The 20,213-nt window shown below is 50.2% G+C and overlaps 2 protein-coding genes across 4 annotated transcripts in view; one reads left to right on the forward strand and one right to left on the reverse strand.

Moving 5' to 3' along the window:
• Nucleotides 1-10,114, forward strand: part of CYS1 (cystin 1) — a 19,957-nt gene extending 9,843 nt beyond the window's left edge. For all 3 annotated transcript variants that reach the window (XM_039887864.1, XM_039887863.1, XM_039887865.1), the window contains 2 exons: nucleotides 6,540-6,592; nucleotides 8,266-10,114. In XM_039887864.1, coding sequence (XP_039743798.1) covers nucleotides 6,540-6,592; nucleotides 8,266-8,371 — 159 coding nt within the window. In that variant the 3' untranslated portion in view covers nucleotides 8,372-10,114. The remainder of the gene's footprint in view (nucleotides 1-6,539; nucleotides 6,593-8,265) is intronic.
• Nucleotides 10,115-13,053: 2,939 nt separating this feature from the next.
• KLF11 (KLF transcription factor 11) lies at nucleotides 13,054-20,166 on the reverse strand. Its single transcript, XM_039887862.1, has 4 exons — nucleotides 19,968-20,166; nucleotides 19,056-19,325; nucleotides 16,852-17,818; nucleotides 13,054-13,871 (listed from the first exon to the last, which is right to left on the reverse strand). Exons 1-4 carry the CDS (start codon nucleotides 20,007-20,009, stop codon nucleotides 13,615-13,617), a joined length of 1,536 nt encoding a protein of 511 aa, XP_039743796.1. The 5' UTR covers nucleotides 20,010-20,166; the 3' UTR covers nucleotides 13,054-13,614.
• Nucleotides 20,167-20,213: the final 47 nt, after the last annotated feature.

Below are 20,213 nucleotides of genomic sequence, written 5' to 3' on the forward strand. Positions count from 1 at the left end.
CAGACTCTGCTTCACTGCTGGGACCTGAGGAACGTGTCTTCCTGGACAGCCACCAAGCAGTAGAACCCTGGGGGGGCCTCCGAGGTGGGATGGATGTTGGGGAAGGACGGGCCCACGTGGACAGTGCAGAAAGCGTCCTCCCTCCTGCCCATCCCCGCCCCCCTTACAGCTCCCAAAGTGAGCTGCAGTAAGCAGGACCGAATTATATAACAGGATTCCTTTAAGGCTACATCAGCACTTAGTTGTTATATAACAGTAAAAATGAATAAAAACAGTTGAGAAATTGGGGGAAATTCTGAGATAGCATGGAATTTAGTGTTCAGTGTTTGAGTGCCTTGGAGACTTGAAAAGTGAAAATGAGAAGAAAAAGGAATGAATTCCCCCCCCCCCACGCACACACAATTCACTGAGTGTCATAGACTCTCAGGGTGCAGGGGTCACCTTCCCCTTTCGGTCATTTCTCAGGTATTGTTTGAGCACCTGCTATGTGCCGGGCATCACTCTGGGTGCTGGAGATGAGCGCAGATGGCATAAAGTCCTTGCCTTAAAGAAGTCCGCAGTCTGGTGCGGGGCGGGGGACGATGCCAGGCAGGGGTGGTGGGGGCGGTGATCGGCAGACAGGAGAATAATACAGTGTGGTTCGAGATCTGTATAGAGTCACAGGAGGAGCAACTGAGCCTTGGAGAAGAGGGGCCACTTTCCAGAAGGACAGCACTTGACTTGATTCTGGAAGGGTCTGTGGCATGATCCAGGCGGAGAAACGGAGAAAAGCGTTTGGACAGAGAGAACCTCACTTGCCAAGGGGTGGTGGCGGGGCCACCGGGGTCTCTGCGGATGTTGGCCGCTGTCCATAGTTGGGAGGCAGCCCCCTGTTCAGGGGTGGAAGCATTCCCACGGTGCCTTGCCGGATGCCAGGCCTCAGTGATTGCCACCAAGTGCCGGATATGGGAAGGTAGAAATGCAGTAGACAGGATGTCGCTGCAGCATGCACTGCCTTGAGAGGTGCTGACGAAACCTTGGCACAGGGGTCCGATTATCTACGGATCGGGCCGAGCCCTGAGTGGACTCTGCTGAGGGTCAGCAGCAGTTTGGCCAGAACGGAGGCTCCTCCACACCTGATACCTGGAGCCTGTTCCCAATGAGGGCAGCCCCAGGCCAAAGCCACCAGTTCAGATTCCCATTGGACTGCCTCCTACAGCCGAAGTCCAGGACCCTTTTACTTTCTTGACAGTTCGAGAATCACAGATTTCTAGAGCTGAAGGGACCTTAGTGACCATCCACGGCTACCTTCTCATTTACACCGGAGGCCTTTGGGCCCAGTGCGGTGACTGCCCAAGTCCCCAGTCAGAATCCCGATCCTCGCCAGGCCATCTACCTCCCGTGCAAGGATCTGGCCAGCATCACCTCACACCCCCTGCTGGGTCAGGGAGGCCACCCAGGGCGCCCCCTGCCAGTCCCTGAGTCTAGTTAAGTACTCAGTGCTCAGTGTCTCTTGACTGGAGGTTTGGAGGAATTACGTGAAAACGCCTGTGAATGAGCTTTATAAGGTGATAAAACGCGATATAAACGTATTGTCGTTTTCCTCCAGTCCTGCCCCCTTTACCTTCTCCACGTCTCCCCGAATTTCCTTCTCTTCAGAAGCACGTTCCTGAAGGCCGAGCCTCGTGAAGGAAGGTGGGGGCCCTAGCACTGGTGGTCTCCGGGTCAGAGCCTCCTATTGAAAAAGTCCTTTGTCATTTTAGCAATGCAAAACAGCTCTCAACAGCAGAGTCCACCTGCGCCCACAGCTCTTGCTGCCTGGCAGGCCAGTGAGTGCGGGCAACAGCGTCCTCTGGTGGTGAGAGGGCAGAACCTGATTGGCAAAAGGCTGAAGATTGCTGAGGCCGGGGGCTGAGGGCCGCCAAGGGCCAGGACACTGTTCTCCCTGCTGTAGGTGCTAAAATTTTCATACTGAAATGTAAGGAAACCCAAGCAAACAAACAAACCCAGGCTTCAAAAAAGGAAAATTCTTAGATGAAGAGGAAGGGGGAAGGCTGCCATGCAGTGGCGTATCCCTCAGAGCAGTGGTTGCCAGGTGGGCGGGCGGGGAGTGGTGGGGTTTGACCTGTGCACATACCTGTGAAGCCATCGCATCGTCACTGTGTGATGGGTTCACAGGTATATGCACAGGTCAAACCCTACCAAACCGTATGCTTTAAACATCTGCTGCTTGTTCTATGTGGATTATATATACATATATCATCGGTATGTGCACATATATACATATAAAGCTGTTAAGAATTAAGAGTTAAGGAGAGAACTCTTTAAATGGAAGAAGCAGCATATAAATACACTTCGATAAGTAGATATGTGGTACGTTTTCTAAAAATTAACTGTGGATCCTTCACTTTTCTCAAAAAAAAAAAAAAAAGAAAAAAAAAACCCTACCTGTCCGAGTCAGAGGAGACTTTAAGAGATCATCGCGTTCACCTCCTCCTCGTATATTCTGTGCTTCTGGTTTCTCAGGGCCTCCCTAGGGTCTCCAGCGATGACACGTCCTCGCCCCGCCCAGACACACTCACACCTCCGTGAGCTCAGCCCTGTTCTCACGACCCCAGCCCAGGCGCCACGCTCCCCAGGGTCCAGATGTCTGACCGCAAGGTGGCAGGCCGCCAGCTGGCCGGTGGCGGGAACTTGCGTCTGCACTAGGCCTGGAGCAGCCGCCAGGGGCTGCTGCGTTTTTGCTTTTCATCCAAGCTCCCCCGGCTGCTTCAGCAAGCTGTGTTTTTAAGAAGGCGTCTGACACATTTCCCATCTGAGAAAGTCAAGTTAAAGGCGAAAATTGACCAGAGAAAGGACCACACATTCAAATCGCAGGCACAGAAAGAAACACGGGTGAAAACTGAACAGATGTAATAAATCCGAACCGTCAGGGAAATTACGGCAGAAAGAGTATGACTTTCCTTCTGAACGCAGCTTTAGGGCGTACGGTTCGGAGACGGGATGGCGCGCCCGGTCATCTGTGCCTTGGGAGGCCGGCAGCGTGTCCCCGTTAGCAGTGAGCAGAGCGTCGCAGAGAAGTGGGGCCCAGGCTGATCGCGGAGACGTCTGATTCCAGTCTTGTGCTCTTTCACCCTGTGGCCCTCCTGATGGCAGAAACTGTATCTGTAACAAGACTTCAGAATCTGGTGATGAAAGGAAAAGCCACAGCAGGTGACAGCAAAAGCCGGTCCTAGCAGAAACCGACAAGAGGGAACTAAGGTCTCTATAGAATGAATTCATAAAAAATAGCCGAAGGATGGCTGGGCAGAAGTATTACTTTTCTTATGTATAACCAGGCCCAGTGACTGGCAGCTGTAGGAAAGCAGACTGGCGTCAATATAAGACAGAACTTGCGTACACCATATACCCAAGAGAATTGAAAGAATTCTCTTGGGTATCTGTATACCACGTACATAGGAGTGTTATTCCCAGTAGCCCAAACGTGGAAGCAACCCTAGTGTCCATCAACGGATGGATAAACAAAATTACAAACAAAATGGATAAAGGAAATGGGGTATAGCCGTCCCTCAGTACATACCCACAGGGGATTGATTCCTGGGCCCCTGTGGATAGCAAAGTCCGCGGACACTCGAGTCCCTTATGTCAAGTGGTGTAGTATTTGCATAGAACCTATGCACGTCTTCCCATGTATTTAAATCATCTCCAGATTACTTAGAATACATTACAATGTGAATACTATGTAAACAGTTGTTCTGCTGTATTGTTTAGGGCATAATGACAAGAAGAAAGTCTGTGCGTGTTCAGTGCAGACACAGCCATCATAGGCCTAATGATATAGGACGCGTCAGCAACAATGTTCGTTTTTTTCTGAATATTTTCGAACTGCAGTTGGTTGAATCTGTGGATGCAGAACCCACAGATATGGAGGGCCACGTGTACATGCACACAATGGAATATGATTCCGCCTCAGAGAGAAAGGAAGTTGGCATAGGCTATGACATGGATGAACCCTGAACGCATTATGCTAAGTGAAATAAACCAGACACAGGAGGGCAAGTGGCGTGTGATTCCCCTGAGGTGAGGTGTCGGAAGGGGTCAGATCCGCAGGACAGAAAGTAGAATGCTGGCACTGGGGCCGGGGGCTGAGAGTTGTGATTTAATGGGGACAGTTTAGGTTTTGCGACATGAAAAGAGTTCTTGAGATTGGTCGCACCATGTCGTGAATGTACCTAACAATACTGAGCTGTACACTTAAAAATGGTTAGGATGGTAAATTTTAGGTTATGTGTGTTTTGCCACAATTAAAAATTTTTTAATAAAAAAGAAAAGTAAAAAGAACTTTCAGATAGCCTGAGCCTGCCCTGAGCTAGAATGGGCTGCTTCCAGAGGCAATGGAGGTGAGAGAGAGAGAGAGAGAGAGAGAGTGTGTCTCTCCTCTCTCTATTCTTCATTGCCCTGTCCCCATTCTCTGTCCCCCTTCCTACTGTGAATTCCTTGCTGACTTGGGAGTCATTTTTTCATCTTTATATTCTTCAAAGTCACAATGAATATTCAAAGAAATGTTCAGTGAATATCGACTCCCGTGATAAGATCAGCAGCCACCAGCAGCCCTGGTTGGCTCCTTGAGAACAGGGCTGTGCCCCTTTGCTGTGTAGCCACCCTCCACTTGGAGATAATGCCAGGCAAGCAAGAACAACCTTTTCTGGCCAGTGCATGGAAATGAACTTGGTTTTGGGTCCGATGGTGTCCAACAGTAAAGGGAACAGAATTTAAGGCCCAATGAAAGTAAGGAGTCCAATAGTAGAGCCCTCCCTCATAGAGCTAGGACCCTCAGCTGAATTTAAGGCTGAATGATATTCCACTGTGTGTATCTCAGGGGACTGAAAGTTAAAGGGTGATAACACAGAAGAGAGCGGGGTGACAAAGCACTGAGAATTTATAAGCACAGTCTAGCCGCCTCTTAGGTTCGCAGCCCAAATCCACATTACCTGGGTGGTCCAAGACACCTGATTGCGTAGATTTAATTTCAAGTAGTTCCAGACTGGGAATGCCGCCTCAGGTGCCTGGCAAAAGCAAATGCATGTCCCCTCTGGAGGAAGTCATCGCTTAGGCCTCAGAGAATACCCACAGGATAAGAAAGCAGCGAACAATAAAAAATAACCGGCTACCCAGGAAACTAAGGGAAAGGTAGAAAAAACAATAGACAACAAAAACAGGTCAATGAAGACTTTAGTTATTTGGATTACCAGACACAGATTGTAATCAACTATGTTTATTATGTTTAAGGAAAGTACTTGTAAAAAACAAGGACCTATAGGAAGTGACCTAGCGATTTGAAAAAGAAACAAATGGAGCTTGGAGAAATGGAAAATACAATAAATAAAATTAAAGATCTTGATGGTTTGGGTTACTAGATTAGATAAAGGTGAAGAGAAGATCAGTACACTGGAAGATAGAGCTGAAGAAATGACCCAGAACACAGCACAGAGAGACAAGGATCTGATACAGGATCGCGCAAGGAAAAGGCCACAGCAAACCCAATATTGCTGTGAAACGATGAAAACTTTCCCTTTCAATAAAAGAGCAGGACAAAGGTGCGTGCCGTCCTCCCTGCTTTCCACTGTAGCGGTGGACGTCAAGCCAGTACGGAAAGGACAGGGGACATGTGCACGGACTGGAAAGAGAAAAATCAAATGGTCATTATTCCCAGCTAACGTGAATGGGAACAAAGGACCGGTGAATTGTAACAAATTGTTAATACACACACACACACACACACACACACACACACACACATACACATTCAGTTCTATACCTGCAGCAACATGCAGGTAAAAAACTTTTATTTGAAAAGATAACATTGATAATAGCATTACAAGTATGAAGTATCTAGGAATTGGTCTAAAAGGAGATATCCATGGCCTCTACAGGGAAAATGATAAGACTTCTTAAAAGACATTAAAGAAGCCCTGAATGAATAGAGAAATATTCCCTGTTTATAAATCTGAAAACTCGTTACTATAAAGATATCAATTCTCTCTAAAATGATTTGTATATTAATACAACTCCAACAACATCTCCAAGGGGGAGGAGCTGAGTCCAATACATGTATATGGAAGTGCAAAGAACCAAGAATAGTCAAGACTCTTTCGAAGAAAAAGAAAAAAGGTGGGAGGAATCGCTTTAGCAGGTGTCAAGGCTTATTCCAAAGCTATGGCGTGCTATGTGCGTGCACCCTCGACTGAGGACCGAGAAGCACTGCAGTGCCTCGGGGAAGGCGTTCCGGGGCAGGTGGGGAGGTGGGAGATCGGGGTGCTGGCCAGGGAGCTGTCTGAAAGGCAGGGAGCCTGCGTGAGCTTTGTAAAATCACTCCCCTCTCAATTTCCCACCTGTAAAATGAGCAGGTGGAACTAGACAGCCCAACGGAGCCTTCTCAGCTCTGACTTATTTGGTCCTGGACAGGACGTGGTGCCATCGTCCGTCGGCAGGAAGCCTGAGCATGAGGATGCTGCACCACTGACAACTTTTTGATGCCTCTTCCTTTTGTCCTTCTCAAGGTGTCCCCAAAACAGAGTGCTGAGGACCATCCAGGGAACAGCAGCATCTCCGAGTGAGTACACGGAATTCATCTCTGCCAGAACCAGGCTCTTCTGGTTCCAGCTGCTCCCAGAGCCCTCATGGCTCCCATTTTCTCCGGGCCGAAGCTTATTTCCCAGACGCAGCTCCCTCTTTAGAGGCAAAGCTTCACCCATCAGGGGACGGCCCAGTCCTGGGAAAGTGCAGGTCTCTATCAGCTTGACCTTCCTCCTGAGAAAGGCCATGACCCAGGTCCTACAGGGCATGCCCGCCCACCCACACCCACTCACTCACTCAGAAGGAGACACAGCCCTTGGCCTTCAGGAGAGTCCAGCCTAGAGGGGTGACAGCTGGGCTCCTGGTCCCATTCCAGTATTATCAAGAAAACACATTTAAAGACCATGGAGAGTATCGGCTGAGGACCCCAGGCCCAGAGAGCAGCCCTGGGCTGCAGGAGGCTTTCGGGGCACTAGGAGCAGCCAGCAGGAGGGGCACACTGGGGCGATAGGTTGGGATGACCCTGGCCCATTCCCACCTGGGCTTTCGTGTCTCTAATGGGGTGGCAGTGATCTGCCCCTCATCACTGGGATGCTGGTGACTGATGCTCAAAACCATGGATGTGAAAAGTTGTGAAAATTCTGGCTTCGAACAGCTGTTTTTATTACCAATTCTAAACAGTTTGGGAGTAGGAACCTTGCTGGTTTCCCTATTGAACAAACCTTTGCAGAGGTCATTCCCTGAAGAGTGAGGTCTCTTCAGAAGCGCAGGCCAAGGGAGGTCGGAGAGGGGACAGAGCAGCCCGAGGGAGCGGGTATTTAAATGGCTTGCAGCACCAGTAGGAGGACCCAGGAGAGGCGGAGGGGGGCTGCGTTCCAGGGGGCAGACCGAAGGAGTGAGACATGGAGGCCTGAGCGGCATCCTTTATTCAGGACACTGTGCTCAGGCTGGTGGCGCTTAGCACAGGGTCGGCAGAAGGGAATGGAAAGAGGGGTGCTTTGACATGTAAAGAGGGCCTCGGATGCCAGTCCAAGACCGCTGGCCATTGCTGTCAAGTAGGAGAGTGCTGGAATGGCTCTGGGCTTTGGAACACCACTGTGACAGCAACAGGTGACACAGTGAGAACCTTTACAAGGGCTGTCCCTGCTCTCGCACCAGCAGCCAAGATCAAGAGCCTTACTCTGTCCTCCGGCAGCAGCTCTGGGGAGACAGCCTCCCCGCTCCCCGGCGCCCCCTCCCCAGAGGTGCAGGCGCAGGGAGTAAGTCAGCAAACGATCGTGGCGCCACAGCTCACTTTGCTGAGGGCAAGATCAGTGTCACATGCCGTCCATGCATTATCTTCTTTATGCCTTAGAACAAATCTGTGAACACAACTCCGTTTTAGAGAACAAAATCGTCACCAAGTTAGTAAGTGGCAGAGCTGGGACTTGAACTGGATCCTGCCACCCCGGGGGCCCTCACCCTTCGGTGCTGCGGGTGCTGGTTTTCTCGTGGGGTAAGGCCTTGGTGCAGAAGGCGGGGGAGATGAAGCCAGAGGACAGGCGGAGGCTCCCGTGAGACCCAGCAGGTGTCCCCAGGGCAGCGGCTTTGGTTTCGGTTTTAGGATCGGGAAGAATTCCGCACAGGGGCCATGTGATTGTCCAGCAGAGATAACCACTCTGAAGGCGACGTCTTGCCTCCTGACCTGCCGTCTGTGTTTCTGGCCCGCAGAGCCCCAGGCAGCAGCCACAAGAGGCCCGAGAGGCAGTCGGCCATCTCCTACGACTACGCGGAGGAGGAGCTGATGGCCAGCATCGAGCAGGAGTATTGCCGCTGAGGCACTCCTCCGGGCCGGCCCCGCTCCACCGGGCCTCTGGGAACCCGGGCTGGGGGTGCGCGTCCCCCTGCCCCGCCTAGCGCTCCAGCCAGAGCGGAGCTGCTGCCAACATGCAGTCACTCTGGGTCCTTCAGATCGGCCTTTTCAAACCCAGTCAGCCAGTCCTGAACGTGGCGGCTGCTGGTCATCGTGTCTGCTGGCGAGAGGTGGTCCGCTGTGCAGACCCAGGCCGGAAGGAGGCACCTGCCCCTCCTCTCAGTCTCTGGGAAGCTTCTGTCTAGAGGTTCTGCTGGAGCTTGAAACACTCCCCATTCTGACAGCCCACTGTCCACCCGGCTGACACGGGGCCCAGGGCACTTCGGGAAGGTTCCACTGTGAGGGTGCACCCAGGCGGTGCGCCCCGTGGGGCTGGAGGGAGCTACCTTCAGTTCTGTGAGTGAATCTGCGGGCGATGTCGAGATGCAGGCTCTGGTTCTGTGGGTCTGCGGTGGGCCCGAGCGTCTGCATTTCCAACCAGCTCCCAGGTGAGACCCCAGCTGCCAGATCCCAGCCACACATGGAGCAGCAAGGACTGAGCATGAACTTCAGACCTTGGTGCGGGCAGCTGTCAGAGCCTCGCCCTGCCCTCCCCGTGACAAGATGTGGTGGGGCGGGGCGGCACCCGCTGGCACCCCACTCCGATCCTCGTTCTTGCTCTAGCTGGCAGCCACTTTCCCTTTCTGGGCCTCAGTTTCTCCCTCTAGAAAGTTGGTCCCAGGGGCTCTTGGGGGCACTGTCCCACTCCAAAACCTGGATCAGTGTTCCGGGCTTCCGTGCCCTCCCTCATTCCCACGCCCTGGGGCACAGAACTGCCTCCCCTGTGGAAGGTGTGTGCCAGTCCCACCCAGAAAGTCTTCGAGGTCACCTGCTCTCACCTGACGAATGCCTGATAAGAGCTTTTTACTCTCTTCCTACCCTGTGGAAGGTAGAAAACCATAGTAGTGAGGCCATCGGAGCCTTAGAATGTTCCGGGCTGACGGATGAGAAAGCCGACTGGCCGAGGACCCCCACAGGGCCAGAATCGAAGCTTGACTGGGAGGGGACTTCCGCCGTGGGCCGGGTGTGGCTGCTCTTGGGACGCTCAGGGAGGCCAGGAGGCAGGCCCCCCACCTCCAGGGCAGCTGGCGAGGCCGAGGCAGCTTTTGCCCAAGCCAGACTAGGTCCCCACTTGTCTCAAGTTGACCACTACGCAGTGGCCTCCCTGGCGTCGCCTGCAAAATGCAAGAGCATCTCGGAAATCGCGAAACAGCCACTTGGCACTGTCCCCAGACGCACAGGCCAGCTGCTATCATGGACAAGCGGGTGTCTCCATGAAATTTTATTTGACAAGAGTGCCTTCGATCAGATGTTCCACAGCCGGGGGGTTTTCTGCGAAGTCAGAGGATGGTGCGATGGAGCCCAGAAGGGTTGGCTCAGCACCTCCGCAAAGCCAGAGCGGTTTCTTTGGATAGAACCATTAAAGCTGTTACCATTTTAGTAATACAAATGCTCCTTCTAAAGGAAGTTAAAATTTTATTTCTCACAACCAGATGCGTCAGGCCTTGAATTTAATGATAGAAAATGTTTACCATTTGACATCATTTTGTTAAAATGGAACACATTCAGCTGGTTTCCAAGAGAAAGATGACACATCTGCTTTTTCCAGTGGAAACCTCTTAGAACCCTTCATGAGGTAAAAGGGCTAAAAAAAAAAAAAAAACCTCGTGTAGTAATACTTTGTCAATGTCAAAGTGAATGCACTTCATCAAAGCTAAGAAGTCACAGCAGTTATTCTCAGGCCTTTTTGTTACCTGAATTCAGAGAAAGCGTCTTCTGCACAGCAGCTAGCCAGATAGCCATGTGTGCCCGCTGGCAAGTGCTGCCCATTGTCACCGTGGGATGGGCGCAGACTGAGTGTGCGCCAGGAGGGAGGGTGTTGGCAAGAGGTACAAAGATGAACGTTCTGGGGTCTGTCTGTGATAGAGGCATTTTTATCTAAGTCACAAGGCTGGAAAAGACCACCAAAGTTGTGAAGCAGAATAGGAAAAGGGTCAGGGAGGAGGGAGGGACCAGCAAAGGGTCAGGCAGCGAGGCCGCAGGGAAGCGTGAGCGTGCAGCCTGCAGGGAGCCACCCAGCGCCAGCGCCACCAACCGCAGATACAGCGACTGAGAACTGAACACATCTCTGACATCCATGCAGCTCCTCCAGTGGGGTGTGGATGCCGTCCCAGCCAGCGTGGGCTCAAGAGGAGGCCCCCCTGGGGAGCGGAGTGAACACTGTGGCTCCATCATGTACTTTTAAAGCCTGGGCTGGGGATGGTGGGAGGGAGGGAAGAGGCACAGGGAAAGCTGGAGGACGAGGGACACAGGGTTACGCAGCACCGTGAGCCTCTTCTTCCAGGACCGGACCCAGCATCAGAGTGGCCAACACAGAAGTAGTCTCTTCACACACTTTTTCCCAGCATGAACCCTACGAGGAATCTACAGGGTACCCTGAGAGCAGAACAGAACCCCAGAAAACAGAGAGGAGGAAGGTTAGGTTGCGCCAATATACAATGACTTTTGTAGATTATTTTCTGAAAAGTGACTGGATGTATTATAGTGCAATTAAATGACACATGACACAAGTCCAGTTTGCAAATCAAAAGTTGTATATGATTCAAAGTTACATCACACATATTCACTTAAATAATAAAGTCTGTTACATAAAACGTAATTCCAGAACATTTAAAATTTTATTACTGAAACTGCTTAAAAGGCTCAAAGTCAACAAAAATCAAGCAAAACTGCTCAGGAAATAAAGTGCACTGGGGGGACGTGCTGCACGCGCTCTGCTCGGACACACAGAGCGGCCGGCAGAGGGTCCCCACGCCGAAGCCACCATCACGCGGTGCTGGTTCTCAGGACGGGACATTTCGGACGAAACGGTTTCCCAATTTACAATCTTTCAATTGACAAACAGAAGGCAAAAAAAGTTGTTTGCAGAAGTTATTCTAAATCTAGTCAGGAAATGAAGGTATAAATCAAAACGTTATAACATTCTTCAAAAACAACACTGCTCAGACAATGAAGTTCAATGCGACAAGCGACCAAATACTCAAAGACCTTGTATTATCCACTGGAATATCGGGACACTATTTTGTATAATGAAGAAAAATACCCAAATTTAATGCCATTTATGGCACGCACCAAGTCAAATGTTTATGCTGACTTAAGATATGAGTTGGAGAAAGGATTGGGTGCTGGGGAAACATGAGCTATATACATTTGCGTTTGGTTCTCTGCGACTGTACTATGTCTCATGACCAGTACACATACTCAGCTAAGGAAGTGTCCAAAAACATAACAGCCTCCGAAACACAGCCAGCACCTACAGGCCTGTATGTCAATTAGCAGTTGATACTGGAGAACAACTTAATGGGTATCAACTAACATACAATGAATGAATGAATGAATGAATGACCGACCAGGTGAGGGTAATCACACTAAAAAGACCTGAACACAGAACCTAATTGTATTTATTCACTATTTCATCTTAACATCATTTTAATAAAGGTAAATGCCAATAACTAAGAGGCAAAGACAAAATCGAAAAACACATGGCATGAACCAAACCTTCCCAGACTCACAACGCAGTGTAACATGCTGCCTGGCCCGCAGTGCCACCCAGGTGGTCTCTCTGGCTTCCTGGACACAGGCAGGGCCTTGGGGGCAGCCTCTGTATAGTTAGGGTCTGCACTTACACAGCTTCGAAGTGGTGCCCACCGGCTGTTTTCTAGGCAGACTGTAAAATGCCCCCTTCCCAGTCATTTTGTTTGGCTAAAACAATTTCTTTCGAACATGAACGGAAGGGCAGCTGGATGGCATTACTGCCACTTGTCAGAACCTGCATTTCCTGTAGTTCTTAATAAAGGAATGAGAACATTGGAGCTGACCATTTGCATGTACACTTCGCCTCAGATAAGCTACGCTTTGGTGGAAAGTTCCTCCAACCAATAAGGATATTTCCTTTTTCTCTAAGAAGTTATTCTACCCACAAAATACTATGGATAAGGCCACAGCAAAAGAAGTCAACCGACAATCGACGAAGCAGCTGGGTTTGAGTACTTATTTATTATTTTTTGGTGTTTGAGGTATAAACAGGAAACTGAATGGTTTGTTCCTGGCAGAGCATGGACACTCAGATCCTACAGCAGCTTCCTGCTCACAGGGTATCTATCAAATGTTTTAATTTATTCTCTGCGGCAGGGGTCCCCAACCCCCAGGCCACAGACCCGTATACTGGTCCATAGCCTGTCAGGAACCAGGCCACAGAGCAGGAGGTGAGTGGCAAGCAAGCGAGCGAAGCTTCATCCGTGTCTGCAGCTGCTCCCCAGCACCAGCATCACCGCCTCACCTCCCCCTCAGATCATCAGACAGATTCTCATAGAAGCACCGGTCCCTGGTGCCACAAAGGTCAGGGACCACTGCTCTAGGGAACATCTCCACAAGTCATACCACAGACACAGGTAACTAGCTCTACTTAACCAAAATTTTAATTCCTTGGGCTGCAGCTTTAAAGGAATGGTTCCTGGAATTTCCCTTGAAAATGTTACGAAGAAGCTGACTGCGGTTTTTCCCTCTATTTCTTTAAGAGACCCCTATTCAACCAGTTCTGCTACTAAAAAATTCTTAGATCTTAAAGGCCTGATTACAAACTTGTGATTTTTTTTTTTTTTTTGGCTGAATAATGTGCCAAGGTTACTAAAAGCAGGGTTACTATAAAAACATTGTTAAACATTGAAAACAAGATTGCGAAATCATCTATCTAGAAACTGGTGATCGGAGTACCAATGATGTAAATATTTTCATAAAAAACAGTATAAAAATCAATACCCTGTTTCATTTCTACAAAACATGAATAGAAAGGTGGTAAAAATCCAGATATTGTAAAATTTATTGCCGAAACGTTTATTTGAATGCTGGTGATTTACATTATCAAATTTTCTTCCATTTCCTTAAAAAACTTCTAAAACTACAAAAGATATTGAACGGGATCAACCAGAAAGAAAAGTTAACCTACTCTCCTTAGAACCAGCTCCCCACTTCCCCCAACTCCCAAGACAATGGTTGGGGCGGGGGGAGAGAAAGCCACCAGTCCCTTTCCTGAAAGAAGGCTCCTTACAACTCCCGTGGGCCACTCGCCAGCCACCCCCGGCTGGCCTTCCAGGCAGCGGCTGGCTCGCTCACCGGTGGCCTCCGGGTGTCTCCAAGGCAATTCTGTTCGGTTTGCCAACCTCTGCTTGCCAGCCAGTGGTCTTCTTGGTGGTCACGTGGCGCCGGGCGTGCTTCGACAGGTGGTCGCTGCGCATGAAACGCCGGTCGCACGCTGGGCACACGAACTTCTTCTCCCCGGTGTGCGTCCTGCGGTGGCGAGAGAGCTCGTCCGAGCGGGCGAATTTCTTACCGCAGCCAGCCCAGCTGCAGCCGAAAGGCTTCTCTCCTAAGAGGCGAGAAAGCGCAAATTAAAGTGTAGATGCTCAACGGTTCACTGGTGGCGTTTTAATTTTGTTCGTCAAAGTCTAGAAAGAAAGTAATAGCCTATTCTTCTGGTGTCGGGTCACTCAGAAGTTAAGAAATCCTCCAAGTCTCTTCCTGCCACCTCTGAGAGGTAACATGCCAGGGCCCAGAGATGTCAAACTAATCTAATCTTTCAAAGGACATTTTTAAATAAAAATAAATCTTGGTTAGCTCGCAGTAGAGAAAAGATTTTTGGAAGGAATAATAATTCTTTCCCTTAGGAAGCTGCGCATCTAAAAGATTCCCTCCGGGACCTCCATGACTTCTCAGGATCGTTACTTCCATGCTCATATTTGTTAATTACCCAACAAAAAGGTTGCACAATGGGTTGGAACTCCAACAGCCACCTTCCTGCTGCCGTTACCAGCTCCCAGAGTCTGTCACTCATTCAGGTGCTGAGCTCCCAGCAGGCGATCCACACTGTTATCTCCCTGGAGTCCCAGAGGTGAGCCAGGGGGGCTGTCTGCAGGTGACATGTAGTCCTTCCCCACAGAGCAGAAGGGCCCCTTTCCTGCATCCTGAAGCTCTTGTCTTGATCAGGCTGTGACAATCTTACACTGCTCGTGTGACCGCGTGAAATGACTTGTTAAGCACTGTTACGCGTGGCCGTGTGACCTGCCTTTCCAAGGGTTGATGACTTGTCTAGTTCATCTGTCTTTGTACAGCTTAGCCCCAACACAGTGCTTTGTACGGCAGGTGGCGAATAAGTGCTTTCGAATGAAAGAGTGTTGAAGAGACACCGACTATTTGATGTTTTTCGTAGTTGAATTAATGGGGAAATTTCCGCATCACAATGGTTTTGTGAACCATTCTAAGAAAAGGCCTGAAATTCCTGGATTTCAAAGACCCCATGTTGTAAGCGTATAAAAAGGATGCCCACCTGTTCCCAGGAATCCAGCACCGCTGCTGGCAAGTGCCAGGACGACTGGACAAAGATGAACAACCCTTTGCCATGGGATTTATAAAGTATCCTACCTGTTTTCAACAGATCAAAAATGTAGCTGTTGCTCCCTTTATCTAATTCTAATTAAAACATTTTTCAGATTGGTCGAAATCCATGGAACACTATCTTATTTAAAGTAAACTTACCCAAAGTTTCTATTTCTTATGAAAATTTAGTGTTGACAAATGGCATAAGAAGTCGATCTTTCGGAACCTTTACTTTTATGGTCATTTAAATTGGAGTATTTTGGGAAACCTGAAAAAAGCCTGTTTTGATCATCTCATTTTATGCCATCCCGTATTTCTCCCAAGAGAAGCTGATGAGTTAACAGTAAAACCTCATTCCATCACCTCCCCAAATCTGGAATCTGTGTTTGGATGTGATGTGAGGTTCACTTGAGTCGAATGAGCGAAAAAATAGAACCAGCCAAGTCAGTGAGCCCGTCAGAGGCGCCCGTCCCCTCTGATACAGCTAGACAGTCACCCTGCAGCACCAAGGGCCACGCATAATTGACTGGTGTCAGGTTCTTGTGTCGGACACCAAGAGTTTATATCCAGTGAGATCCGTCAAGCATGTAAAGAATTTTCTTTAAAAGAAGAAAAAATGTGGTGGGAAACACAATAAACCACTAGGGTCAAAGAAGAAAGCAGAGCTGAGGGGTCACTGTGAGAACCGACTCTGGCGAGGCCTCTCAGGGTTTCCCGTAAGGAAGCGTGGAACTGGAGAGAGGGAGTAGAGGCAGAGAGGCGAGCTGCTGACGGAGCCTCATCCCCAAAGCGAACAGCCCACTCTGCAGAGTGGGGCACAGTCGAGCTCCTTCTGCAGCGCCTGCATCCTGCCCCAGACTCCGCCTCATTCTGCAAGTGGGAGCTGCCACCATCGGAGCTTCAGTGTGCTAATTAGAGACCGCTCTATCTCACGCATTCTGGAATAAAGTACGACAGAAACGCCCTCCTGTTCCCTTTCCCCGCCGCCGTGTTCCACAAGTCACTGGTGTCCCACAGGCCGTTAGCAGACGTTTTAGTGGAAGGGGTTTCATGATCAAGAGAGTCTATGAAACACACCTTCACTGCAGAGCCTGTGGACTGTCACTGTGCTCCACGTATGTGGTCATGTGAGCCCTGAAAGGCGAGTTTCACAAGCACCCTATTAAACCACAGGACCCTTAAAAACAAAACACTAACTCAAAGAACAAGAGGACCACAGCACACCCAAGACATTCTGCCCTGATCAACTAAAGCGGAGCCTCCACCAGGCAGCCCTCAGAGTTCTCCAACGTGGAAGCCAGCAGCCCCAGGTAGCTACAAAATGCAAAGTCAAATACAAAATTCAGTTCCCCAGTCAAGTGCGTGCAGCTCTGTCCCTAAGGGACGGACAGAGAACATTCCCATCATTGCAGAAAATTCTTATCTGGAAGCAGCTAAGACAGCAGAGATCACTGTCATTACAGTTAATTTCTTACGTGATTTCTCCTTCTGAATTAAAACCTATATATTCCCAAAAGTAAGAAACTATATCTCTTTGAAGTTCATATATTCTAGAATTCAAACTTTTCCATACTTTGGGGAGACTTTTCCCCATAATAAGTCTAAGTCAGTCACACTGATGTTTATTGAATGGGAGTGCATTTTCTAAAATGCGAAATAAAATGTCTACTGTGATGTGAAAAGGACGATGCAAACATCACCTAAAAGCCCGTCAAAGGACCACAATCCTAGGGCTGTGCTGCATCTTATGCACTGGGGCGAGCAGATGCCACGTGGCAGAACCACCACTGACAGCTGTACTAATGCGAATCCCAAACCTACACAACTGTGAAGGCTTTTCAGAACCTAAAGAAAAAAGCCACGTTTCCACTTTCCCAGTAGTTTTCACGCTTCCCTCCCACTCGAGGGCTCAAGGTGTGCTTCTTAACCATGGGACCTGATGTCCCTGAGGCCCTACCTGCCTCAGTACTCACCTGTGTGCGTGCGAAGATGAGCCTTGAGGTGGGAACTTTTGAAGTACGTTTTCCGGCAGCCTGGAAAACTGCAAACATAATTTCTCCTTCGGGAAAAGTCTACCTGAGGGACACAGTTCTGGCTGGAGGCAATGAACACGGGAGCAGGGGCAAGAGGCAGTAACTTGGTATTCCCGACAGCCATTATACTCGAAGAACAGGTGGCAGGCTGGGGGAGCGCCCCCTGGGGCAGAACCAGCATCACAGTTCCCTGAGGCACAGATGGTCCCACGAACACAGGCTGGGGCAACGGAGCAGCATGGGGTAGGATGGGTTTGACAGTCCCGGCTGATACTTGGGGAGGTGGCTTCAAAAAAGCTGATAATAAGCCGCTTTGTCCAGTCACAGGGATCATTTGGCAAAGGACAGGGGGACTGGGGATGGGGACAGAAATCAGAGGAGTGGCTTTCCTTGGCAAGTCATTTTCGTAATTCTTTGGTGAGCAGGTCTGAATTGCAACGGGCCAATCTGCCTGCTGGCCTTTGTCAGTGGGGATCAGGCCACTAGACTTATGTGAGCAAGGCTGACAAGACACTGCGTTAACGCTGAGTAAACTGTTTGTGAGGTGTGTGTCCTGCAAAGCTTCAGTATGTCCCAGAAACCGTGCTTCTCCTTCTCCGTTGTCTGAAAGCGGGCATTCTTGAGTCTGCGTGGTAGGTGTGTGGATGGGAGCAGAACTCCCCGTGGTGTGGCGGATGACACTCGTCACCACAGCCTTGCAGGGGGGGCGGCCAGGGGCTGGCTCCAGCAGCTCTGGCTTCAAGCCAGGTGGGCCCCTCTCTGCCCCACTGCTCAGCACTCTGGCTGCCCCACCAGAGGCCGGGGAGATGGCCGTGACCACGCATGCTTTGGGATCAGTTACTTGGGAAGGAACAAGCGTCCCCGTCGATGGCTCCACGAGGTCAGGGCTCTGAGGAGGAGTCATGCACTTTAAAAAAAAAAAAAAGGTACCGTGTGAAAAGGTTGTTTTGGTTAAAGTTTAAAAGGGGCTTACGTTGATCATGTTGCCCCCAGTTCCTTTTTAAAAAATCTGGAGAAAAGACTGGTATAAGCCTGCTCATAACTGCACCCGGTGGATTTCGAGGATGCATAAGGCTCTTTACTTTTGAGTTTTCTCTCCCTTTCCTGACCGCTCCCAAATCCACCCATTTGCTCAGCTGTAAGAATGTTGGTGCCGCTCCTGGGCTTGCACAGTTGCTGAAATGAGCGATATAAGCATTAAGACTACAGGTGAGAAAAAAAAATATTATGTTCAAAATGAGAGCTTTTCACAAAAACTTTAGATTCTCAAAAATTGTTTAAATTCTGGTTAAATCATTTAACACACACTTAGCTGGTGCCCACTAGATTCAAGGTAAACCTCCTGGAACGATCCCAAAAGGCCATGCTCTAATCCTGCCCACACCAAGCCTCTCCTTGTACTGCCCCCAACAACTCCCACTTATTCTCGGCCTCCCCATGGAAGAGCCCAGTGCCGAGTAACTCCCAGAGGCACGCCGGCAGCCAGGCAGCACTTGTACAGTCATCTCTACCGCCTACAAGTGCCTTCTCATCCCTCTCCAGGTCGGCTTTCCACACTCTCCATTCGGTGCAAGCTTCCAGCCCAGGACAATTAGATGACTATTTTCACTTCTCTTAGCAACCGACAGCTCTCAACTCCTCCAAGTTGAGAAGCAATTTCTCCCAGCAATTTCATAGCTGTAGCAAGTTAAGAAAACAAAAAAGTGCTTGACCCTAGCCAACTCACACAAGTAAGAGGCTGGCTGCCACAGGGAGGACGAGAGGCCAGTGTTTTGACCCAGTTAACAAAGGGTGTCCTGTGCCAAAGCACAGGCTTTCCTCGGCCACCCACATACCGTGATCCTGGGCAGGTTCACCTGGGGAAACCTAGCTCCCTGCAATTCCCCAGGGAAATGAGTATATTTTACTTTCTTGAATCTGTAGACTGCATCCTATGGGCATTTTAACACTGTGTCTGCAAGCTATGATCTATCAATGGACAGAACGTATTTCCTAGAGATAAAAGAAGTTTCACCTTTAGGTCCTCCACATGGGGAGGCCATGAACTTGCTTGCCAGCATCCCAGTGAATCTGCCCACGAGTTCCTCAGCACAGTTATTGAACGTACACGTTGCACAAAAACTCTCCTTTCCCCCACCTCTTACCAGCGTCGATAAAGAATGGAAGTCCTTTGGTAGCTCAGGTGCGGTGTCATCCACATGCACAGTCGTGGTGACATCTCCAGAGTCAGAGACGGGTGTGAGGGGTCTGATCTTTAACAGGTCACGTTGCTGGGATCTTTGACCCCAGGAGCTCATGCAAACAAGAGCCTCAACAGCTTCGATATCGTTCTGCTCCAAGATGCTGCACGTAGACCGTTCGCTGTCATGCCGCTTTCTCTCCAGGATTGACTCACATATGTCTATGATGTCAACCTAAAGGCAACACAACACAATGGCTTCTCAGTCCAGGGGAAACTGCGGGGTAACCCTGATGGGCACGTGGCTACCCAGCCAGGAGCCTTCACCATGCATGTAACAAATATACCACATGCTGCACACAAGCTCTGTTCTAGGAGAAGGTGTCAACAGAACACTCTCGACAATTTTGCTTTTAAGCCAATGTCCGAAAAAAGGAAAATGACTGGACTTGGCTGGCAAGGAGTTTCCACAGAAAACCTTTAAAAAATTCCTTAAAAAGATTACTGATATGAAGTTCATATTTTTCTTTGATAAACGATTAATAAGACTTTAATTCCTAGGGTGTAAGCCAAAATGGCTAGTCACACGGGGAGGTGGAACTGACACCAACTTTGTCAAAGGTATGAGAGCATGGCTCTTCTGAGTTGGCAAAGCCAGCTAGAGAGAGTCCCTACACGTGCATTTCTGTCAACTCGCGGGAGGAGTCACCGCAGCCCTCTCAAGTCAGGGCATTACCGAACCGAGGGAGGAGCGCCCTGCCCGGCCCCCACCGCGTGCCGCCTTCCNCCCCGCGCGCCCCCGCCGTCCCTCGCGATCACGCCCCGCACAGGCGGCGCGGGCCTGCCTCGCCCTTCGCTCAGATGGGCGGCAACTCACCGCGCGCGTCTCGCCCAGACCTGCGGAGCCCGGCGTGTGCATGGTGCCCGCGGCCCAGAGGCAACAAAGCGGCTGCGGGGCGGGAGCTCAAAGCACGGCGGCAGCCGCACGTGCGTGGCGGAGGCGGTGTCCGCGACTCTGCGCTCCTGCGGCCGACGCGCGCCTCCGCCCGCCGGCGCGGCTCTGCCCCGGCTCAGCCCTCGCGGTGCGGGAGGGGCGGGGCGACCGCGGAGGGCGCGGCCGCGG

Source organism: Pteropus medius, unplaced genomic scaffold (assembly GCF_902729225.1).
Source record: "Pteropus medius unplaced genomic scaffold, Ma_sr-lr_union100, whole genome shotgun sequence".
In the NCBI taxonomy this organism is placed as follows: Eukaryota; Metazoa; Chordata; class Mammalia; order Chiroptera; family Pteropodidae; genus Pteropus; species Pteropus medius.